At 39.5% G+C, this 14,237-nt stretch overlaps 1 protein-coding gene across 1 annotated transcript in view; it reads left to right on the top strand.

The window, feature by feature from the left end:
- The window catches only part of MDN1 (midasin AAA ATPase 1), a gene marked incomplete at its 5' end in the record, with an annotated part of 93,416 nt that overhangs the window by 30,947 nt on the left and 48,232 nt on the right, over positions 1 to 14,237 (top strand). The window contains 20 exons of the mRNA XM_084202056.1: positions 27 to 205; positions 579 to 787; positions 1,865 to 2,011; positions 2,751 to 2,892; positions 3,021 to 3,155; positions 3,232 to 3,370; positions 4,300 to 4,438; positions 4,530 to 4,660; positions 5,154 to 5,298; positions 6,446 to 6,575; positions 7,135 to 7,365; positions 8,154 to 8,351; positions 9,633 to 9,841; positions 10,366 to 10,488; positions 11,385 to 11,582; positions 11,674 to 11,781; positions 12,314 to 12,502; positions 13,294 to 13,383; positions 13,477 to 13,737; positions 13,882 to 14,152. Coding sequence (XP_084058182.1) covers positions 27 to 205; positions 579 to 787; positions 1,865 to 2,011; positions 2,751 to 2,892; positions 3,021 to 3,155; positions 3,232 to 3,370; positions 4,300 to 4,438; positions 4,530 to 4,660; positions 5,154 to 5,298; positions 6,446 to 6,575; positions 7,135 to 7,365; positions 8,154 to 8,351; positions 9,633 to 9,841; positions 10,366 to 10,488; positions 11,385 to 11,582; positions 11,674 to 11,781; positions 12,314 to 12,502; positions 13,294 to 13,383; positions 13,477 to 13,737; positions 13,882 to 14,152 — 3,374 coding nt within the window. The remainder of the gene's footprint in view (positions 1 to 26; positions 206 to 578; positions 788 to 1,864; positions 2,012 to 2,750; positions 2,893 to 3,020; positions 3,156 to 3,231; positions 3,371 to 4,299; positions 4,439 to 4,529; positions 4,661 to 5,153; positions 5,299 to 6,445; positions 6,576 to 7,134; positions 7,366 to 8,153; positions 8,352 to 9,632; positions 9,842 to 10,365; positions 10,489 to 11,384; positions 11,583 to 11,673; positions 11,782 to 12,313; positions 12,503 to 13,293; positions 13,384 to 13,476; positions 13,738 to 13,881; positions 14,153 to 14,237) is intronic.

The following is a 14,237-nucleotide window of genomic DNA, read 5'->3' as shown; positions in this document are numbered from 1 at the left end:
CCCACTATTTTGGTCATGGCTTTTAGGACTCATCCAGTACTGATTCAAGGAGAGACCTCTGTTGGTAAAACCAGTTTAATTCGCTGGTTGGCTGCTGCTACTGGGAATCATTGTGTAAGGATTAACAACCATGAGCATACTGACATCCAAGAATATATTGGCTGTTACACATCAGATGCCTCTGGGAAGCTGGTATTTAAGGAAGGTAAGTGAACATGTTCCATATACTCTGAATTCCTGTCTCATTTCAGTGGCTGGTTTTTTGTTCTTCCTTTTTGGATTAACTTGTCTGGTTTATTACAGTGGAGAGATGACCTGTCATAAAGTTAGTAGTTGCACTTTAATGATAATCACTTGTGTGAATTTCAGTGAGTTCTGAAAAGTTCATGTCTGTCTCATCATGCTTGTCCTATGGGACCTAAAAGATGATAAGCCAACAGTTTAAACAATACTGTTGCCTCTTCTCTGGATTAGTGTTCAGCCTGAATGAAATGGGCTGCTGAAAGTATCTGAGTGGATGCTTCTGTTAGATTTGCTTTATAAGATTTTTAACTAGGCGTTTTTCTGTTCCCCCCAAGGCATTCTCATAGATGCAATGAGAAAGGGCTACTGGATCGTTCTAGATGAGTTGAATTTGGCTCCCACTGATGTTCTGGAGGCTCTCAACCGCTTGTTGGATGATAACAGAGAGCTGTTCATTACTGAGACTCAGGAGGTTGTCAAAGCTCACCCTCGCTTCATGCTGTTTGCCACACAGAACCCTCCAGGTCTCTATGGTGGCAGAAAGGTCTGTATGATCTGTTCCTTTTGGGTAGCTAAGACTTCAGTGGAGTTAATCTCTCTCATATATAAAGTGTGATGTGAAAATGTCATGATCCATGTGTAGCATCATGAATCTCTCAAGAGGGAGAGAGTTGAGGTGGCTGTGGACTGTCAGTACAGCTGGGCTCTGTTTAGGTGAGTTGCTTGTTTCATGGATACAGAATTTCTAATTAATTTTAGGTAGTTAAGATTTAAGTTATTTAGTGAACTGGAGTTTTGATGTATATTATACTTGAATCAGCATTTCTTGTCCAAGAGCACTGGAAAAGAGATTCTACTTAGGCTGTAGAAGTCCATTTTGTACTGTTTCTTGTCTGGAATAGGTAATTTTCTTCATGGTGACTGGTATGGTGCTGTGCTTTGGATTTGTTATCAAAACAACGTTGATAGCACTGGGATGTCTTAATTGCTGAGCAAAGTTTGACCAATTCAAGGCCTTTTGTGCTTGTCATAGTGCCCCACCTCCTTCTGGAGTAGGTAGGGAGTGCACAAGAAGGTGTAAGGGGACACAGCTGGGACAGCTGACCCCAACTGCCCAGAGGGAAGTTCCATGTCATATGACATTGTGCTCAGCAGTCAAAACTGGGGGGAGGAGGAAGAAGGGGAGTTCAGTGTTTGTTTCCCTAAGTAACTCTGGTGTCTGATGAAGCCCTTATTTCCTGGAGATGGCTGAATACCTGCCTGTTGGTGTGAAGTGATGAATGAATTGCTAGTTTTGCTTTGCTTGCACATGCACCTTTTGCTTTACCTATGAAACTGTCTCAGCCTAAAAGTTTTATTACTTTTACCCTTCCAATACTCCCATTGTTGGGAGAGTGAGCTTGTGGCTTTGTAGTGCCTAGCTGCCTATGCCCTTAAAACACTCAGTCCATTTTGAAGCTTTTATCCTCATCCAGACTGTCTCTTATGCTTTCTCTCAATGTTGATGTGTGTGTGCTAATTTGTATGCTATGACATGATCCTTATTTGGATGTGTGGGGGAACATCTATGAGCAATATCAAAGGAAAAAAGTTCAAATAGTGCTGTGGTCTCATATTTTAGGTTTTGTCCAGAGCCTTCAGAAATCGTTTTGTGGAGCTGCATTTTGATGAACTGCCAAGTGCTGAACTGGAAACCATCCTGCACAAGCGGTGCAGTTTGCCACCTTCTTACTGCAGCAAGCTTGTCAAAGTCATGTTAGACCTGCAAGTATGAGAGTCTTTTTTCCTTTAGCATAAGAAATGCAAACCTACTTCAAAGTAACATGCACTAAGTAATAGAAATTCCTTCAAGGGGGAGGTATTGCTGGCTGAAGGATATTTAAAATCCTGAATCACTGAGAGAACCCACCAAGGTACTAATTTTCAGTGGTTAAGACTAAGGCTATGGAAGGTGGTGTCAGATTTGAGAGAAAGCTAGGAGCAAAAAAAAAAAAACCACCAAAAACCCAGAAAATGAGACACCTTGTGATTTAATGTGTAGAGTTATCCCCTGAATTATCTCTGGAACCAAAGCACAGTATTGGATTTGTAGGGGACTTTGGGTCATGTGAAATTTGGTATTATTTTTAAGCAGCAATTTTGAATATGTTTGGATACTCCCGTATTCAACAGACATTATGACACTTAGTATGTAGCTAAAACGACCTTGTATTTAAAAGCAATTACTGCAGCACAGGCTGATTTTGTTTTATTCCAGGTACCTATTCTATTATTAGTTGTTTTTTTTTTTTTAATTATCATTATCTAAATTATTTAGTTCCTGATGCTTATCAAATACCTGCCTAAAAGGAGTTAGTGTTTAGATATTGTGACTCTACTGAACTTTTTTTGGTAGTTATTCATAGTATTTTCTTGTTGCAATGTCACTGCAGAGAAGGATTATTAGCTTTGCCTGAAGTTTTTGGACAGGTTGATTAAAAAACACCTCACCTTTGTTCTTGTGACAGTCTTACCGCAGAGGTTCGACGGTGTTTGCTGGGAAGCACGGATTCATTACCCTGCGCGATCTGTTCCGCTGGGCTGAGAGGTACAGGTTGGCAGAGCAGCTGCACAAGGAGTATGACTGGCTTCAGCACTTAGCAAATGATGGTGAGCTCTGCTGCCCCAGCTTTTTAAAGTGTCTGTAGAATTGCTTTCCAGTCCCCACATCTTAAGTGTAAATTTTTGTTGCTGATTACCCGGGTAGTAATTGCTTTCTCTCTTCCTCTGTTTTGTAGGTTTTATGCTTCTGGCAGGCAGAGTCAGGAAACAGGAGGAGGTGGATGTTATTCAAAATGTCATTGAAAAACACTTCAAGAAAAAAATATATCCTGAGTCTCTCTTCTCAGGGGAAAGTGTCAAAAAGCTACTGGGTGAGTTCCCTAGAGGGATCCCACTGGTAGATCTCTAGATGTGACTGAAGCTGATGGATTGCTTTGTGTTGTGCAGCTAAGTCTTCCACGTGGATGTCAGTGATGGACAGGGATTTTAACCATGTTGTCTGGACTCAAGGGATGAGGAGACTTGCCATTTTGGTGGGACGAGCCCTGGAGTTTGGTGAACCAGTACTGCTGGTGGGAGACACTGGGTAATCTTGTTTTTTATGATGTTCTTGGTAGTGCTGTACTGGCTGTTGAGCTGGAGACAAAATGATTGTGTGGGCTTCAGTGCTGCTTTGATCTGGGATCTTTTGATTTAAGCCTGTCTCATGGCAGCCTTGCAGCTGCTGTTTTTCACAGTTCCTTTCTGAGGGGAAGCAGATGCATCTCATTTAACCTGTGTCTTTGATGGGTTTATCTGCATTGTGTAACTACATAGAAGTGACATAAAAGTAGGAAAATGAAAGTGAACTGACTTCAGTCCCCAGCTTACAAGGTGCCCTGTAGAATCTCACTGTTCCTCACAGGAGGGGCTGCTTTTGGGGTATTGTGACATTCTTCTTTTTGAGAGCACATTCAATTTGCATGTTTTATGAGCTTGAATATAGTCTTGCTATCAGTTCTCCACCTCATAGGTTGTAATGGAGGTTGTGGAAGTAGCTACTGTCTGTTCTTGTGCTGGTTATAAATTTGTAGAGTAAATTTTTATGGAAGAGAAGGAAAGAAAAACGCAAGAAAAGAGAGAAGGAAAATTTACTTGGGTAGTAAATGAAAACTAGATACTCAGCAGTTTATTCCCTCAAACTTAGGCTTGATCTAGACATGTAGCATTTCCAGTTCAGTGAAATGCTTAGGCTGGTTGAGTATCTGTAAGGGCCAGCTGAAATAAATTTGACTTTGAACATGCAGAAAGCCATCAATGCAGCTGTTGTCTTGTCCGAGTCAGCAGCAGTTGTCCCAGAAATTGCTTCACTTTGCATACATTTCTTTCAAGGAAGGGAGCAGAAGAAAATTTGCATGCTGTTCCTTTGCCTCATAGCTCTTCAATGAAAGTATGAATCCTGTCCAAAGTGAGCTGATTCCTTGGTTTTGCTTCTTTTTTTAATTCATCCTTTTTAATCAAATTACTTGGTTGCAGGTGTGGTAAAACCACCATTTGTCAGATCTTTGCAGCACTAGCAAATCAGAAGCTGTACTCAGTGAATTGCCACCTGCACATGGAGACATCAGACTTCCTGGGAGGGCTGCGACCAGTCAGGCACAGGTCCCAGGAGCAGGTTTGTCTTGCACCAGTAATACCTTGGATGGTGTCACCATGGAAGTAAAAAGCAGCAGTTACCACTTCTCACTTTCTTTTCCATGTCTTAGGAGGAGTCTGATGGTTCTAGACTCTTTGAGTGGTGTGATGGACCTCTTGTTTTAGCAATGAAGGAGGAGGGTTTCTTTCTCCTTGATGAGATTTCTTTAGCTGATGATTCTGTACTAGAGCGACTTAACAGGTATGTCTGAAATGTGGTAGTACTAAGCATCCTCAATGTGTCTGTTCATTCCAAACATGAGTGGGGTAAATCTGCCTTCTTTTAGGCACTTCTGTTTCCTGGCTTATGTGAGCTGCTCTCTTCCTGAAAAGGACAATGGTACAAATAAAACTTGAAAGTAAAATCTCTGGTTTACCATCTGCAGTATTAACTTTACAGCCTGCCACTGAGCATTATGTACCTTGTCAAGTCCCAGAAGCAAAATCTAGTTATTCCCCTCTTTTGTGTGTGTGTGTGTGTGTGTGTGTGTAAAGAAAACCCCCAGAACAACTAAAATATAAATTCAACTTCATTATCTGTTTGCAGCAGTATCCCTCATTTTAGTCTTTTCTGTTACCCATTATATTGGGTAAAGGAAAGTTTATCCAGCTTAATTAATATGATTTTCATTTTTAAGTGATCTTTTGAAGTGTGGAGCAGAATTTAAGCAATATTTTTTTTGCCTTCTCTCTAGTGTTCTTGAAGCTGAAAAGACATTGGTGCTTGCTGAAAAAGGTGGCCAAGATGATGAGGAGAATGAAGTAGAACTGTTAGTTGCAGGAAAGAAATTCCGTATCCTTGCGACCATGAACCCAGGAGGTGACTTTGGGAAAAAGGAGGTAAATGCCAAAACATCTGGAAATACAGCATGCATCTTCTGGTCATACTGACTATTAAGTGTTTGGAGGTGCAATGCAAAAATGCATCATGTCAGTTCTGGCATCCAGTGCTTTCTAGTTGGCATCTGCTTTGTCTCTCTAAAGGAGGATTGGGGTGAATCTGTTTTCTGCCACTTCTGTGGGGTGTCACTTTGGCATTATAAATGAATACTCAGCAAAATGTCAAAGGGAGCTTCTGGCCTCTAAATACTCTAGTTAGGCTTGATATATAGAATATTCAAGCACAGGGACTGTGACTTGTGAAGAAAGAAAATCCAGGTCTCTGGGGTAGTACAAAGTTGCATATCAGAATTTTCTCCTTAATGCTATTCAGAAAGTGATGGTCATCTTGTGTTTCTTAGTGAATAATGAACATCACATCCCAAAAAAGGTTTTTCATTAAAGGAAAAAAATTGCTTCTGAAGTAGGGAATTAAGTAATTTAAAACATGTTTAAAAAACCCCGTAAGACAACAAAACCCTACAACTTTTAAGCAGTGTTGGAAGTTAGGTTTATAAAAAAAACCCAGAAGCTCTTTTACTCAAAAGAAGATGGGTACTTCATTTAAAGTTGTTTCTGAAATAGAGAAGTATTCATTGAAGCCATGTGTTTAAACAGGATTTATTTCTGGATTGCATTTGTGCTACTAATTTTTGTTTGACCAATTCAGCCAAGGACGAGAGGAATTAAAGAAACGAGTTGTGATTGAAGGTGAATTTTCATGTGGTAGTTTGCCTCTGTAAGCAAAGGTAGATTACAGAGCCATTGTTTGATACATGGTGTCCAAAAATGAAGTGGAGATTTAGTGCTTGCAAACCAGCTTCTTCCCATATTCTTTTGTTCCCATATTCTTCAGTTTCTTACCATATTCTTTTGAACTTTCTATATCACCCATTTCCTGCATTGATGCCAGTACGAGAAGTCTCAAAAATCCTTCTTTCAAAGTTTTTCTTACAAAGTGTTTCTGTCAAAATTGGAAGGAAATATCTACCTTGTTCACTTTATTTATTGTTTACAAGTACAGTGACTACAAGGCTGTTGTTAAATGACCTTTAAGGAAGATGTTGTAGTGAATCTTTAATTGCTCTGTCACTCTGCTTGTTTGCAGCTTTCCCCTGCGCTGCGCAACAGATTTACAGAAATATGGTGTCCGCAGAGCAATGGCCGCGACGATTTGATACAGATTGTAAAACACAATCTTCATCCAGGATTGTCTCTGGGTGCAGTAAACCACAAGGGTAGGTATTTCTGTGTGTTGATACTCAAATATTGCTAAGAAAATAAGGAGTTTTGGAGGCTGCCAACCTTTCCTCAGGATGTACGCCGTTGTCACCCTTTTTCGGCTGCATTTCTCCCTGAGGACAGTGTGATATATTCTGGACTTCATTCTTCCTTCTCTGTGTATCTTATATGTCTAGCCAGAAGGAAATTCGGGGCTGTGTTTATTTCTCCATCCAGGTAGCTGAAGTATCCCCAGCCCTTCAGTGTCCCAGCTTGGTTTTAGCATAGAGTATTGAAAGAACTGGCACTTCACTTTCTGCCAGCAGCTTCACTGTTAGCATTAATCACCTGATCCTGTCTTGTTACCTGAATTTAAAAGGATCTGTAACTACAGCTCAGGCAGGAGCTTTGTCTTCTCTTATTCCGTTTCTAGTATATAGAGTACCCATCCACATTGCTCATGCAGCTGTACCTGCCTTAAAGATGTTTTTACAACAGTGTAGTAGATGTGACCAAAAATGGTAACTCAGATTTATTTGGTGTTTTGTTTGTTTGTTTTTCAATTTTTTTTTTTAGGGGCAGACATAGCAGAACTCATGATGGACTTTGTTGAATGGCTGACAAATCAAGAGTTTGGTCGCCAGTGTATTCTCAGTGTGAGAGACATCTTGGCCTGGGTTAATTTTATGAATGTCATGGCAGAGGATGAGTCAAGTTCTGCCAAGGGATGCAGCCACCTTAACATTTCTTCATGGATGTCTTTTATTCATGCTGCATGTTTGGTGTACATTGATGGAATAGGATCAGGTAAGTCTTCAGTGCTCATTTGGTAGCAGAAAATATGAAGCTCTGTATTGGTATTAATATTTTCAGTCAAACATTTAATATTTTCAGTCAAATGCAAACAAAATTTCTTTTTGCAAACAAAATTTTGCCTTTGGGGAAGCATGGTACTCTTCTAGGAGACATTTTCACTTCCGTTTGTACATCATGTGCCTTTTCTGTGTTTCAGTAGCAAGAGTTTGAGAAATAGAGCAAGCTGAAGTAAATTGAGGGATTCATTATATTACAAAATTAATTAGAAGGATTAATAATATTACAAAGGCTAGCCCACAAATTAAGAAAACCTGTGGTTTTCACTGACTTGATGTGGTTTTACTGAACTGATACAGTACTTGAGCACATATTATGCTCTCTATCTCCACTCCACATGTCAGCATCTGTCTGTGCTGGCCTGTACCATGCATATAGCTGAGAATGCATCTTTGTGTGTTTGGCTGCTGGCCCAGTTGATAAATAGTGGATAAGGGAGAGGAGGAAAAGTGGAAGGCACAAGAAATGCCAGAAAAGAAAGCCTGGGGGGGCCTATGGCAAGGTATCAGGGTGATTGTGACAGTAGAAGAAAGGGGATTGGAAATATGGTGTTCTTAGTTCTGGGCTCATGGAGCAATCTGTCCATGGTAAATAGTACTGGAAGTACTGAAAGCATTAAAATAAAATATAAACCTGCATGCACATGGAGGGATGAGTTTCTTGTCGTAGGATGTATGTGCCTAGTTAAAGTTTTGAAGCACACTTTACTTTCCTAATTACAGGTACAACATCCTGCTCAGCTGATACGGCTTTATTAGCTCGTGAGAAATGCCTGACGTTCTTATGTGAGAAAATGAATCAGTTCTTTGAGTTGACTGATTATCAGAAGAATGAACTAAAGATTTATGACAGAACAAAGGAAAAAGAGTTTGTATGGATGGACAACTTTATGGGAATTCACCCGTTTTTCATTCCAAGAGGCAAGAGACTGTGGGAGTGGGTGGACATTTATTCTGTGATTTCTATTTTCAGTAGTTTTGTTATTCACTAGATCTAAGTAGGATACCTACCCTCATAGAACAATTAATTGGTTCTTTAGCTTTAGAAAATCCCTTTTCTGTCTCCAAGTGTGTCAATTACAATTCAGTCACATTTATTAAGACACATCTGTTCATTCCCTTTTTTCGTTACTTCTTAATAGTCTAATATTCATAGATTTTTTTGGTTTAACAAAGCTTTTTTAAAATTTTCAGTTGTGATTTTCTATAACTTTTGCATGCTCAAAATGCTTGTTAAATTCCACTAACTAAAGCTGCAGCTCATCCTGGCCCTCGTGCAAAGCACAGAAAGCAGGAGTCCTGAGTACAGAGTTAAACAGAATGGAGGTTAATGCCATGCCTTGCTCAAGGCTCTCAAAGATTTGCTGCAATTTTGGCAAAATCGTTTAATCCCTGCATTTCTGTTCCTCATGGGACAAAAAAAAATACAAATGGAACTATCAAAACACTGCTTGTTACCCTTTAAATACCACAACAGGACTAAAAAGTGATGACTCTGAGATTTCTAACTCAGCTGCTTAGTTTTAAGCTCATGGACCTGTGTGTTCCTAATGCTGTATTAAATGTTCATATTTGAACTTTTTGGCATTCATTGATACTAAACAGGTATCAGATTGTGTGGGATGCATTGGTGATTAATATCTTGTATACATGAGCATTGCTGTATTACACATTTGGGGGAGTGATGTCCAGGAGCTATACTGGCTGGAATTTGACAGACTTTTAATTAAGGAGATGTTCCTTCACAGAAGTGGCAGTGTATGGAACAGGTTAATGTTGTTCTGGAGCATGACTGGATTGTATCCTCAGTGTCAATTTTTCAAGAGCTGCTTCTGAGTTTTAGATCCGCATGAGTGAAGTACAAGAATACATTTATGCTTTTTCCAGGGATGGATCTCTACTTTAAGTCATTAACCAGGAGGTATTGAGGTTTCATGGCAAAAAAAATCATTAGTCCATGTGCTTTTTTTTTTGCAAAATTCAGTATAAATGTGGGGAGATGGGCTGAGATGCAGCTGTGGGTCAAACAAAATATATGTGCCACATCTCCAAGAATGGCATACAAGCTGGATCTCCATTGCTTGCTGTACTGAGATTAGCAGTTTACAGAGTGAGCTCATTCAGAGACACACTGTCAGCGCCTCCAGCATAAACATTCTTTATTGTTTAATTGTTTTCTGGTTTATCTTTCCTTTGTTTTAGGCCCTGTTCTCCAGAGGAACAACATGACAGATTATGCTTTAAATGCTGGGACTACAGCAGTGAATGCACAAAGACTGTTAAGAGCCCTACAGCTTAACAAACCTATTTTGTTGGAGGGCTCACCAGGAGTGGGCAAGACCAGCCTGGTTGCTGCTCTGGCAAAAGCCTCAGGGAACTGTCTTGTTCGAATCAACCTGTCTGAGCAAACGGTAGAATAAAATATTATCTTCATTACTCAGTGTTTATGGCAGGGTAGAAGCTTTGTATAACTTTTAAAGTACAGTTCTCTTTAACTGTGGCATTGTCTGAAATGTCAGTTTTTCCCTCTTGGTCTCAGTGGTCTCAGAACTGAATGGGAGGGGGAAGCAGACAGAGCAGTAAGCTTCTGTGAGTGAATGCCAGTTTCTGTTCTTTTCAGGTGAAGCCATGCATATCCTTGTCTACTGTGTTTTTCTTGGCTTCTGCAACATTACTCGAAAACAGCTTTAAGGCTTTTTAGCTTTTCTGTTGCAATTTAAATTTTATTGTTAAATATTGTACCTTATAACTAGAGTCCTATAATGGAAAAGCTTTCAGCATTTTGCGATTGCTGAAAATTTTTAATTAGACTTAAAAGTGTAGGTATTAAAAGGAAAGGGAGAAAATGTTAAGTACAGTTCATAAACATAATTTGTTAACTTCTGTTAAATTTTGTAATTCCTCAACTCCCCCTTTCTGTTCTTTACTCCCAAAGGATGTGACAGACTTATTTGGGACAGACTTGCCTGTTGAAGGTGGGAAGGGAGGAGAATTTGCCTGGCGTGATGGACCATTGTTAGCAGCATTAAAGGCTGGACACTGGATTGTCTTAGATGAGGTAAATTCAGGTTTGGAGACAAATAAAGTGGAATATTCTAGAAGAGAAAAATTGGTGATTTGCCTTGTGGAATAAATACCCTTGGAGTGCTAATGACCTCTCTTCATGAAGGCAGGAGATGACTAGATTTCTTTGAGACAAGAGAACAAGAATTGAATCCCAGCTTAAATTATTGCAGAAGACCAAGGATAGGTTTGATTTGCATTTGAAAGTTTTTAGGGAAGAATGTCAACAGAAGTTACGGTACAATTGTTCTTTATGGATACAATTTCACTGAAATAGGTGTTTTTCTGAGGACTAATATACTGTGTTGGTTACTGATTTAATTGAGATGGGGAAGAGTTCCGTCTTGCCAGTATAAGCTTTCCTGCCACTGCAGTTTTGTTTGTGTACCCTGTAGCAAGTGCTTTCAAGCATGTGTGCATGCACAATCTGCCTTCTTGGCAATATGCACTCTAATTACTGCAGAGTGCAAAATCTTCAGCTCTTTAGCCCTTTGTATACCTCCTTTTCCCCCCTATTGAGAAGAATGCCACTTCAAACAACTTCTATAATTAAATAGCTGAGACTGCCTTAATTTAAACAAACAAAATGCTGTGAGTGCCACAAATGTATGAACATAAGTTCAGGAAGAAAAGTCTTTAAAATGCAAGTTTTACAATGGAGAATTGTTTTGTTATCACAGTGAAAAAACACAGTACAAATAACAAGTGAACATAAGGAAGTGTTAGTTGCTCCAGTATAATAACAGTCCAGCTGGTGGTAATAACTTGTGTTAGTTCTAGAACAGCAATGAAATGGAATTTTACCTTCTATATATCCCAGACTATTAGACTAGAGATTATGCAAAAATGTTTTGTGGAGCATTAATATTGTACCCTTCATTCTTTCCTCAGTTGAATCTGGCTTCTCAGTCTGTGTTAGAGGGGCTTAATGCATGCTTTGACCACAGAGCTGAGATTTACGTTCCGGAATTGGGAATGAATTTTCATGTACAGCACAAGACAACAAAGATTTTTGGATGCCAGAATCCGTACAGACAAGGAGGTGGAAGGAAGGGTCTCCCCAAGTCCTTTCTTAATAGATTTACACAGGCAAGCTTTTTTGTTTGGTTTCAACTACATCATGATCCTGTCTTAGAGGTTTCTGACTTTATAAACACCTTGAATACTCTTTATTTTATAGGTGTATGTTGATCCACTGTCAGCAGAAGATATGAAGTTTATTGGGAATACATTGTTTCCTGCTATTGATAAAACTATTATTGCTAAAATGGTTGCTTTCAATAACAAGGTAAACATATTTTAATTGTATTTCTGTAGAAGTAGGCGGAATGCAGTAAGGTCAGAAAAAATTTAGTATAATGTTTTATTTCCAAGCATTTCTATAGAGAAGTGTGTGGGTGAAAAAAGAGATGGAAATATATGCAGAGGAAAGTAAAGAACACCACCATGACAATCAGATGCTTTGTTGGTATTTGATGAGGCACTGTTTTTCACAGAAGATAAAACATATATACACAGGAGAAAGTAGTATTCTGTGACCTTAGGTAAAATCTCTTGTGTCAGCATCTTACTGCATATTCATTTATAAGAGTGCAAGAGTAAACTGCAAAATTGAGCTGAGTGTTAAGAGAAACAGTAGAGACAAACTAAATCAAGCTTTAGTTCCTAACATATCTTCAGCAAAGTAAATTCAGCCTGCTCTTTGTCTTGTAAGCAGTGCCAAAGGCAGAAGTTCAATTAACATTTAAAAAAATTATTTGAAGACCAGCATGTGGATGGAATCAAAGATTTTTTTTTTTAATTACTACCTTTTTTTTCAGATTGAAAAAGAAGTAATGGCTGAAAAAAAGTGGGGACAGAAAGGAGGACCCTGGGAGTTCAACTTACGTGATCTTTTCCGCTGGTGCCAGCTTATGCTTGTTGACCAGTCACCAGGATGTTATGATCCGGGCCAGCATGTGTTTTTGGTATATGGAGAAAGAATGAGAACCAGAGAAGACAAAGAAAAGGTGAGCCATTGTTCTTCCTTTCTTTTCAGATGCTCAGGATATGTTTAAAGAAATCCAAGTATAGATCTCCACTTTGAAGATTCCCTGCAGTTCATTCATAGACACTTCTCTCTTAAAAATTAAAAATAGGTTTGTTTGGAGTTTTGGGGTTTAGATACCTGCTCCCCCTGCTCCCCTTGCCATTTGAAATATCAATTTAATTAGTATAAAAGCAGACAGCTGATGTAAATGAAGGCAAGCAGAATAACAAAGGACTTAAAACACATCATACTCTTGTGTGATTCTGTATTAAATAATGTTTGCTACCTACTTATCCCTCTCTTGCTTAGAAATCCTGTGCTTTTGTTTAATTTCACACCATTTAAATGGTATTAAACTGGAAAGTCAGATTGTGAAACTGAAGTTACTGGCTATATGTGACTGGCTATTTCCTCACAGGTTTACTGTCCCCTCCCTGTAACATTGTTATATTTTTCTGTGTTACCAAAGAAATAACTTATTTAAGAAGTATATTCTGTCCCACTACTTTATTAAAGAGAAACACTGCTTACAGTATTTCAAGTCTCAGGAAACTGTGATTGATGTGAAAGGGTTGCTGTGGGCAGCTCACACTCACACTGTTTGCTGCACTTTGAGTTAAATGAGCTTGTGATTTATTGTGTTAGTTACTGTCATACAGCTGCGGAGCTGAGAGGAAAAGATACTTCAAATATAAACCTTTAGAAGTGAATCTTTGGGACAGTGGATAACTTGAACTCATAAGTCTCTTTTTGCTGTTTTAACTGTTCTAGGTTATTTCTGTATACAGAGACATTTTTGGCCCGGAGGCCAATGTGTATACAGGAACCAGAGAGTTTCACATCAGTCCATATAATGTTCAGGTAAGCTGTTGACAAGGGATTTTGTGATGGGATAGGGAAGGAAACAACTTGCACAGGTAAGCTCCATTTGCCTCTGTCTGTCATCCCTTTCAGATCGGCTATTCAGTTCTTTCTCGTGGCAACTATATTCCTCATTCTGGCAGAACTCTCTCACTTCTGCATCATTCACTGCAGTCCCTGGAGTCTATAATGAAGTGTGTGCACATGAGCTGGATGGTGATCCTCGTGGGCCCAGCAGCTGTTGGCAAAACCAGTCTGGTGGAGCTGTTGGCCCATCTCACCGGCCATCGGCTGAAGATCATGGCGATGAACAGCGCAATGGATACAACCGAACTCCTGGGTGGATTTGAGCAGGTAAATACTGTAATTCTGGTAATAGGGCAGAATTTCTCCTTCCTATCTAATAGTGGCCAGTCTGCTGTCAGCTTAGTGTTTGTAAATGGAGCCATGGTACCAAGGTGTTCTGCATGAACTGACTCCCTAATGGCCTGTGTGCAGGTTGATATCAACAGGCCGTGGCAGAGGCTCTTGGAAAAGGTGGAGAGTGCTGTGAGCACACTCGTACGGGACAGTCTGCTCCTGGCAGAGCTTTGTGCAGATGATGCTGAACTCGTGCTGCGTGCTTGGAGCAATTTCATCCTGAATTACAAACCCAAGTCTCTGGGGGAAGGAGGTGGAAGTGTTACAGCTGAATTAGTGAGCAAACTGGAGGGAATACTTGTACTCATCCAGCGACTAAACAACAAAATAAATTCTTACACAAAGGCGGGTATGTATGTTGGTTTTCCTTCTTTCTTTCTTTTTTTTTTTTTTAATCATTTTTTAAAATAAGGCATCAATACTCATCAAATTTC

Source organism: Fringilla coelebs, assembly GCF_963513975.1.
Source record: "Fringilla coelebs genome assembly, chromosome: 3".
Lineage (NCBI taxonomy): Eukaryota > Metazoa > Chordata > Aves > Passeriformes > Fringillidae > Fringilla > Fringilla coelebs.
This window is presented reverse-complemented; position numbering and strand designations above follow the sequence as displayed.